General features: G+C 49.0%; 1 protein-coding gene across 1 annotated transcript in view; it reads right to left on the minus strand.

The window, feature by feature from the left end:
* Window positions 1-2,742: 2,742 nt before the first annotated feature.
* si:dkey-183c6.8 (protein O-GlcNAcase) overlaps window positions 2,743-10,000 on the minus strand; it is a 19,288-nt gene continuing 12,030 nt past the window's right edge. The window contains exons 9-17 of the mRNA XM_036551088.1: window positions 9,556-10,000; window positions 8,906-9,080; window positions 7,726-7,782; window positions 7,233-7,318; window positions 6,817-6,921; window positions 6,409-6,500; window positions 5,423-5,618; window positions 4,717-4,876; window positions 2,743-3,103 (exon numbers count right to left, since the gene is read on the minus strand). The exon at window positions 9,556-10,000 is cut by the window's right edge and continues 100 nt beyond it. Coding sequence (XP_036406981.1) covers window positions 2,967-3,103; window positions 4,717-4,876; window positions 5,423-5,618; window positions 6,409-6,500; window positions 6,817-6,921; window positions 7,233-7,318; window positions 7,726-7,782; window positions 8,906-9,080; window positions 9,556-10,000 — 1,453 coding nt within the window. The 3' untranslated portion in view covers window positions 2,743-2,966. The remainder of the gene's footprint in view (window positions 3,104-4,716; window positions 4,877-5,422; window positions 5,619-6,408; window positions 6,501-6,816; window positions 6,922-7,232; window positions 7,319-7,725; window positions 7,783-8,905; window positions 9,081-9,555) is intronic.

The raw sequence follows: 10,000 nt of genomic DNA on the forward strand, positions 1-10,000 counted from the left end.
TCTGTGAGAAGGAAGTGAGTCTCGCCTATCTCATCACTCCTCACTGCCTCACTTCCTGCTTCCTGTTTCAGACTGTCCCTCCGTTGGTCGGAGGAATATGAATGTTCTCACAAACATGCTGAAGAGTTGCATTCCTGTACGCGCACACACACACACACACACACACACACACGCACACGCACAAGCACACGCACACGCACTTCAGGCAATGTGTGCAGGTTGAAACTGGATGTCGCCAAACTGTTTTTTTTTTAAAAAACCATGTAGTCATACTTGAATGTACATTGGCTTCACCTTGGGCCAAAGGCAGTTTCTTCCCTGAGCCTGCAGCTACTAAGATCTTTTATTTTTTACTTTGTACCTGTGGGAATGCTCATTCAATATTTGGATGTGTTCTGTGCTAAAATTGTAAATATCGTGAGACTTGTTCTTATGCTCTTCTGTAAAGTACCATATAAGAACAGTCCAATTATTGAGTAATTGCAGTGAAAATGGTTTGCAGGTTTCCACAATAAAATCACAATTCAACGTTGGATTATGTGCCATTGTGCAGTGGTGATGAACTGGGGCATTCTGTCGCTGGGATGTTTTTGGCCAATGCCTGACCAACTGTCTGCAAATATGCAGTTTCATCACCAATACCAATCTCCCATCTACCAATCTCTGGCCTGTGAGTATTAGGACCCAGTTGATGTTTCATATTGTCATTTGACCTGGCAGTCAGAAAACAGAAACCATTTCAAGGACAGGCAAAATGTATGCAAATCTGAAAATCTTAATCAAATGTGCTGAAGGTCTGGCCTTTGAATATGTCATTTGATCAGCGGCAGGCCTACGACATTTGCTACGACATCTGAGAGTGCAAACTGAGTCATAATTGTAGCATGTATTACAAACTAAAATACTTCGTATTTATATTTCAACAGTGTTTAACCCAAAATAACATTTTTAAAAAAAGGCGAACATACATATCAGACGGCATTAGATGGTCATACAGCAGTTTAAATGTCAGACGGAAGAGGGAGAGATGAAACCGCTTTTCTGGTCTCAGAGATAACAGCAGCAGCAGTGGCTTCACAGTTGCCGTGGTTACCAGCAGGTTTTGGTGCATCTGGTTCAAGAGGGAGGAGCTTGTGGCATACTTTTACATTTACATTTATTCATTTAGCAGACGCTTTTATCCAAAGTGACGTACAAAAGTGCATACAGTGGGCAGACAGGCACAAGGGCAAGATGTGTACAGGTCATACAGATAGACACAGATAGTGCTAAAGCTGAGCACAAGGTCAGTGTAGTGAGCCAGAACTAATCTGATCTAAGGTTACATATATCGAATACAGTGACAGTGTATTCGGACAGTGAAGTATCACTGTACTACCTAGGCATACTTACGTCTTTAAAGTTTTAACGGCTGCAGGCTTTTCTAGAGCTGCTTCAGCGAGGCACTCACTGAAGCACTGACTCCTCTCAGTGTGGTTTCTGCCCCAAAAACCGAAACGTACAAACCCTCATCAGAGTGTACTCCCTGTCCTCAGGGGGAGGCAGGCAGGTCAGAGGCAGAGAGGCAGGTCAGGGGCAGAGAGGCAGGCAGGTCAGAGGCAGAGAGGCAGGTCAGGGGCAGAGAGGCAGGCAGGTCAGAGGCAGAGAGGCAGGTCAGGGGCAGAGAGGCAGGCCTTCCGGACTCCTCACAGGGACTGCAGAACATTCTGCTGAGAATGCCACCGTGTCCATGCCACTCGCGCACACACACACTCATACACACACAGACGCGCATGCACACACAGGCACACATTATATTGCAACCCCCCTCCGTGTGCCTGGAAGATGTGGCTGGGACTCCTGAAACCCCCTGTGAGCAGAGGAGGCCCTGAGGGCAGGGTGTGAGGCAGCTGCTTTATGCCAGCATTGTGTGTGGTTAGGGTTAGGGTTATGCCAGCACTGTGTGGTTAGGGTTAGGGTGACTGACGCCAGCTTCTGCAAGAACCAGAGAATGGCTGTTTGAGAAGAGAAAAAACATTTTAATTGTTAATCTTAATTTCAAATGGTACAGAAAGAGAAGAGTAGAGAGATGTGTCTCAAGTTGGCTCTCGGTTTTTTTATCATTCTGAAGCTCAAGTTTAGATTTTTATTCAATGCAGATCATAATATTCCAGGAATAAACCCCATGGAAACAGGCGATGTTTCCATGATGGTCGCCACGGCAATAAGACCCAATGAAAAAGTCAGGAAGCAAATGAGTGAGTCACAGCACTGGAGACAAAAAACAAAAGCACACCCCAAAGTAAACATCATGCTAAATATCATTCTTATTATTCAAAAAGACCATTATTGCTGCGTTAACTGTAAAACTGGGCTCTGGAAATGCTAGGAACGGAACACATTTTCCCCAGCTCAACACACCACCATGTGTCAGCTTCTGCTTCTTACCAGAGGTGAAAGGTGTGTGTGTGTGTGTGTTTGAGTGTGTGTGCTTTGTGCTGTGTGTGTGTGTTTGAGTGTGTGTGTGCTTTGTGGCCTGTGTGTGTGTGTGTGTGTGTGTGTGTGTGTGTGTGTGTGTGAGTGTGTGTGTGAGTATGTGTGTGAGTGTGTGTGTGCTTTGTGGCCTGTGTGTGTGTGTGTGTGTGTGTGTGTGTGTGTGTGTGTGTGTGTGTGTGTGAGTGTGTGTGTGAGTATGTGTGTGAGTATGTGTGTGAGTGTGTGTGTGCTTTGTTTCCTGTGGCAGCTCTCTCTGTCTCTGTCCTGCACACTGACTCTCGGTTCAGCAGCAGCAGGTAGCCTGGGTCTGCATGGCAGTGTCTGTGAGTGTGCTGCTCTGGGAATGTGCAGTGTGTAGGCCTTACCCCACAGCCATCAACAAGGAAGAAAGGAACAAAACCAAAAACCAGAAAGTAAACACCAGCAGTAAGAGAAGAAACATGTGCCCCGAAGGTGTGGTGTGAGAGTCCAGGAACACTGCGAAGCTCTCCCTACAGCAGCCGGCCCAGCACCACCCCTTCCCGCGCCCGCGCCTCGCCCCTCAGAATCTCCAGGAAGCCCAGCTTGGTGAGCAGCTCCAGGCGCTGACGGTCCGTGGGCAGAACCTCACAGAACACACCCTGGGACCCTGCGGTGCACAGACACACACCCGGAGTTACCTCACAGAGGCACAGACACACACCCGGAGTTACCTCACAGAGGCACAGACACACACACAGAGTTACCTCACAGAGGCACAGACACACACACAGAGTTACCTCACAGAGGCACAGACACACACACGGAGTTACCTCACAGAGGCACAGACACACACACACGGAGTTACCTCACAGAGGCTGCAGAAAGAATGTGGGGCTTCATTCACACGCTTCGAGTTGCACTGACCACGAGAAAACGGAGGCAGAGGCAATGCTGGGATGCAAAGCGCTCTGAGTTACGCTCTGATGCTCACGGTAAAGGCGCTGCTACGGTACGTACTGTAAAGGATAATCTAACGTAAAGGCACAGATATGCACACACACACATACACACACACACATATATACACACATATACACACACACACACACATACATATACACACGCATACACACACACACATACATATACACACATATATACACACATATACACACACACATACATACACATACATATACACACACATACACACATACACATACATACACACATATACATACATACACACACACATACACACATTCACACACATATACACACCTATACACACACATACACACATACGCAGCAGGGTGCAATGCACTGTGTGTTGTAACACATTCCTCCCTTAACTATCATTAAAATTTTCTGTGACTTGTGCCACAGTAGGCTTTCTGTCGGTTTGGACCAGACGGGATAGCCTTCGTTGCCCTCACGCATCGATGAGCCTTGGGCGCCCAACACCCTGTCTCCGGTTTGTGGTTTGTCCCTCCTTGGACCACTGTTGGTAGGTATTCACCACTGCTGACCGGGAGCACCCCACAAGCCTTTCCGTTTCAGAGATGCTCTGACCCAGTAATCTGGCCATAACAATTTGGCCCTTGTCAAAGTCGCTCAGGTCTTTACTCCTGCCCATTTCTCCTGCATCCAACACGTTGACTATGAGAACTGATTGCTCACTTACCACCTAGTCTACCCAGACCTTGACATGTGCCCTTGTTTGGAGATGATCAGCGCTATTCGGTTCACCTGTGAGTGGTCATAATGTTTTGGCTCATCAGTGTTCATACACACATACATACATACACACACATATACACACATACACACATATACACATATACACACACATATACACACATATACACACATATACACACATACATACTTTTGGGTTCAGCCTCCTTTCAGTTTACTTTCACGTGATATCAGTTTGGACTCGGTGCAAACCCAAGCCAACACTATTTCCTCATATACAAACATACATGTAAATTACATTTACATTTTAGCCACTTAGCACATGCCCTTAGGCTAGTCTCACGTACACCCACACAGACACTGGTGCAGACTGGCTGAAATGCAGGACCACACAGGAACAGGAACATGTGTATTCACTCAGTCATGTGTTCAGGCAGAAATATGGGTAAACGAAGGCTGGAATTAGCCTAGACAGACAGACAGACAGACAGACAGGAAGACAGACGGGCGAGTGGACTGACGGGCAGGCCGGTCGGCAGGGAGACAGACAGACTGACAGACAGACAGACAGGCAGGACTGACCGTTGGCCTTGAGAGCCGTCAGAAGGGCGGTGAACAGACTGCGGGTCACGCTGCAGTCCACCAGCTCAGGCAAGGCATCCAGCTGGAGCTGGGAGGGGAAGTGGTAGAGCAGGGAGTCGGGGTAGTCAGGCTGGTCCTCCTGGAACAGCTGCAGTGCCTCCTGTAGGCATGGAGGACAAACTGCAGTTACAGTGGAAATGGAGGAAGCTCTGTTTGTGGTGGTGTAGGAGGTGTTATGGACTTTGGACGGGTGTGACACTGTCTGGTGTTCACAGCTCTGAACTTATGTCTCTGACTCTGACTCTGAATTGTGTGAAATGTGTCTCTCTCCAGAGTGTGAACACTGGAGAAAAACAGTGTTTACTGTATCCAGTGTTTACCGTATCATATAGATGTGTGACAGATTGACCCATGTCTGTGGCTGTGTGTGTGTGCGAGCACCTCTTCATAATAACTCTCTGAATAAGAGCATCTGCCAAACGACCAAGTTCAAATGTAATATAATATCATATGAAGAGGTTTCTCCCTTATTGAACTGCTTGAGAGACATCCAGAGTTGTTCTTTGCCCTGTCTGCTATGTGTGTGTCAGTACTGACATGTAAAATTTCATGAAGAACTCTCTGTCTGCTTCTATGACAAGGGCCTATCTCCTCATGACCTTTGACCCCGCCCCCAAACAGAGCCCGTCTGACCGTGTGTGGGTACCTGGGCGCCGTTGTGTCCCGCCCCTCCGTGGGCGCGGGTGGGGTACTTGTCCCTCATAGCGGGGATCCAGCTGGCCTGACGCCGCTTGATGAAGGATCTGACATCCAGGACCCCCAGAACACAACCACACACACCCATCTCATCCTCCAACACGAAGCTGTACTCAGGGCACAGAGCCAACGAAGCACCCAGATACCTGCACACACACACGCACACACACACGCGTGCACACACACACACGCACACACACACGCACACACACACACACACGCGCACACACACACACACACACACACGCACACACACGCGTGCACACACACACACACACACACACACGCACACACACGCGTGCACACACACGCACACACACGCACACACACACGCACGCACACACACACACACACACACACGCACACACACGCGTGCACACACACACGCACACACACACGCGTGCACACACACACGCACACACACACACGCACACGCACACACACACACACACGCGTGCACACACACACGCACGCAGAAACACACACGCACACACACACGCGCGCGCACACACACACGCACGCGTGCACACACACAAAGAGAAAAAGACACTAAAATCAAAGTCACAATGTCACGAGGTCCAATTAAATTTGCATGTTCCAAGGTATTTTTAAGTCATGTGCCAGCAATTAAATATATTGCCATATATTGAGAAATATGTTGCTCACCCCAAGAATATAGTGCAAATACATTTAAAATACATTAATGCAAAGCAGATATATATTCCAAAATACCAAAACAGAAATAATTTACATAAATTCAATATACTGATTGTGCTAAAATATGTATTTTCTAAAAATATTTATATTCTCTATATTTGCAATATATTATTTTTTGTCTGGGATGCCTTGGGGAGTTTCCATTTTTCAAGGCTAACGAAAAAGAGACTGTAAGAGACTGACACTCAGGTGAGATCCCTCCAGGTGAGCGGGACGTACCTGTCTCCGATGAGGTCAGGGTGGGGCTGGGAGGAGTCTGGCTTCCCCTGGGCCTGCAGGTGAAGCTGACGGACCATTCGGTACAGCTCCACCTGTTCACAACACAATCAGCCGCTTCGCACTCTGGTGTCGGGTTACGTGAGTGCACCTGCCTGTGTGTGAGTGTGTGTGTGTGAGTGTGTGTGAGTGTGTGTGTGTGTGTGTGTGAGAGTGTGAGTGTGTGTGAGAGTGTGAGTGTGTGTGTGTGTGTGTGTGTGTGTGTGTGTGTGTGTGTGTGTGTGTGTGTGTATGTGTGTGTGTGTGTGTGTGTGTGTGTGTGAGCGTGTGTGTGTGTGTGTGTGAGCGTGTGTGTGTGTGTGTGAGCGTGTGTGTGTGTGTGTGTGTGCCTGTGTGTGTGTGCGCTCTCACCTTGTCTTTGTGCTGGAAGGGCCGGATGTTGTAGAGCCGGCTGGTGGGGAAGAGAGGAGGGGGGTGGGTGAAGAGCTCACTGCTGGTGCCGACAGGGAGCAGCATCTGAGGGACAGAAACACACACAAGCACACTCGTCTCACATGGGTTTTGCCAGGCTGTGACACAAATATTTCAAATATTTTTATGTGTTTGTTATTTAATGTATGTGTTACAATTAAGGTTATACTTTAATACTTGTATTAATTTAAAGATTCATGTAGGTGATAATGGCAGATACATATTTCAGTTGCTACAGCTGTTATCACAGTTGGCTGCAGCAGCTGTCAGATTCAGACTACAGGATTGCCTTTTCTATCGCCATAGATTTTAACCCCTTCATCCCAAAACTCAGGTATGAGTGCAGATCTCCCTACCTGCACCTCCCCGGAGAGCCCGCCCTTGAAGACCCAGGGCTCGGACTCCACCCCCAGCAGGTCCGCGCCCGTGGAGGTGCCACACCCTGTGAAAGCAGAGGTCACCACAGGTCAGTCAGACGAGGCCTTCAGCCCGGCCCGTCTAAAAGCAAACCCTGACAACGACACATTCAGCAGCACAAACTCCTCAGAGAATACCAGGGTAAGACCTGGGACCAGTCCTGCTGTCCCTCTGTGTCTTTTCTGTGGTCTTCATACATAAAATACAGTATATAGGACATTAAAACGACAGTACTGTCGTAGTACTATACATATATATGTGTATATTCAAACACACACACGTATGTGTTATTTTATTATTTTTTTATAGTGTGGTGACCAAAACAGAGTACAGTTTACCTGTGCTGAGTAACCTGGCCTATGGGAGGTATGGCGTATTTTTGCTTACTTTACTTTAGTTATATGGCACAATGACCCATGGGCTGCTACTCACAGTGAAAGCAGTTCCTCCAGGACCCGAGAGAATGGCTGTCACTCAGCACGCGGCCATCTGAGAGAGGTAGAGAGTTCCTGTGTGAAACAGCTTCACACTGCAGGCCACAGGGGAAGCCCAACCCTAACCCCAGCCCACAGTGGCCCTAAGACCCTCGCTGCAGGGTGCAACAGATCAACCTGCTGCACGGCTGAGCCACTGATCTCAGTTTGTTTCACTAAAATGGCAGTAAACCACAAGTAAACAAGGCAGTAAACTTGTAACCAAAAGGTTGCTGGTTCGATTCCCTGCTGGGGCACTGCTGCTGTACCCTTAGGCGAGGTACTTAACTCAGAGCTGCCTCAGTAAATTATCCAGCTGCAAAAAAGTAAAGTTTGCAGTACATATTGTAATACCAGACAAATAAATCTGAAATGCTGCACTATGCCTCATGAAAGCTCTTTCTCAGATGTACTATAGTACAAAAAGTCTGCAGTGATTTTCATTTCTAATACAGTAAGTGAAACAACAACACGATACTACCACTAGAAGTCTGCTGTAGCCCTAATGCTGATCCATGGTGTCCTCTAAATTTTTATGAATTTTACACTTACTGCAACATTCTCCCTTGCCTTGAACCTTTAGAAAAAAATCTTTAGCATATCTTATCCACCCCTACAATCCTCCACGCCCCATAGATATTTGAAGCCAAGCACTTTCTCTCACTGGTAGCCCATGACTTGCATATACAGTAATAGTGGAAAAATCTTTTCAGCGACAACTACATCTATGTTTTTGCCTATATACATGCTCATTTCAATGCAAATATGACTTTTGTATAGATGGTGACAAGGCTTCAAACAAAAAAAAGACAGAGTTTAGTTCACATAGTCTTCTGATATGGTGAATGTGTTGAGACACATGTGAAAATGATTGTAAAAAACTGTGAAGCAAAAAAGTGTAACCCAGCTGATCTGAATCGCCTTTGCTTGCAGCTGGGATTTATTTTGCACACCTGCAGCTACCAGCAAAAAGCAGAAGTCAGATCACCGACCCCATTCTGACTGTAACTGTGAGTAAAGCTACAAGCCTCCCCAGCCAACCCCCCGGGCACACGCAGAAATGAAAACAGAGCAGGATGTTGTTTAGGTCTATCTTTGTCTCTCAAACCTCCCCTGAGACGTGTGGTTTTCTGTCTCACCCAGCCAGCTGATGAAGGCCTTGGCCACCAGCGCGGTGTTGCGCAGGTCCCACACGTAGGGGTAAAGGTCGTAGAGCACCGCCCGGTTCACGCTGTTCACCACACTGCTGTGCAACCAGGCGATGTCGTCACACGCCGCCTGGAACCGCCCCGCCCGAACCCGCCACTCCTCCACCTGCACAGACAGAGGAGAGGAGTGGGCACAGCCATGCCGCACACACACACACACACACACATGCTGCACACACACACACATGCTGCACACACACACACACACTCACACGCGCACACACACACGCACACTCGCACATGCAAATGCACACACACACACACACGCACACTCTCACACACACACACACACACACACACACACACACACACGCACACACACACACACACACACACACGCACGCACACACACACACGCACACACTCACACGCATACACACACACGCACACACTCACACGCACACACACTCACACGTGCACACACACACACACACACTCTCACAGACACAGAGGCATGCACACACACACACACACACACATACACACATGCTGCACACACACACACACACACACACACACACGCACACACTCACACGCATACACACACACGCACACGCACACAGGCCCTGGTGACCCCTGACCTTGTGCGGCTGGGTCTTCTTGCTGTTGGCGCTGACGCAGTGGCTGTTGGACTTGAGCCAGGTGAGGTCCTGCAGGAGGCGCTGTGCTGCAGGGCCGTGCTCATGCGGAAGGAAGTACAGCCCCACCAGCAGCCGGACTTCCTGCTCGCGGAGCGGGCCCTTCCCCCCACACGCCACCCTGCCCTGGCCCTTCTCCCGGACGCCCCTGCCTGGCCCCTTTCTGGAGGGAGAGCCATTCTCTCTCCTCTTCTCCTTCTCCCGCTCTCTCTCCCCCTTCTCCTCCCCTCTCTCGCTGTCTCCCGCTCGGCCCCGGCTCTCCGCCCGCGGGCCCTTGTCGTCTCTGCGGGGGGGCGCGTCAGCGCTCTCTCTCCTGCCCTCTCGCTCTGAACCCAGCACAGGGCCGGCTGGCCCCCCGGAGTCCAGCGTGTCGGGTGGCGGTTTGGGC

Source organism: Megalops cyprinoides, chromosome 18 (genome assembly GCF_013368585.1).
Source record: "Megalops cyprinoides isolate fMegCyp1 chromosome 18, fMegCyp1.pri, whole genome shotgun sequence".
Lineage (NCBI taxonomy): Eukaryota > Metazoa > Chordata > Actinopteri > Elopiformes > Megalopidae > Megalops > Megalops cyprinoides.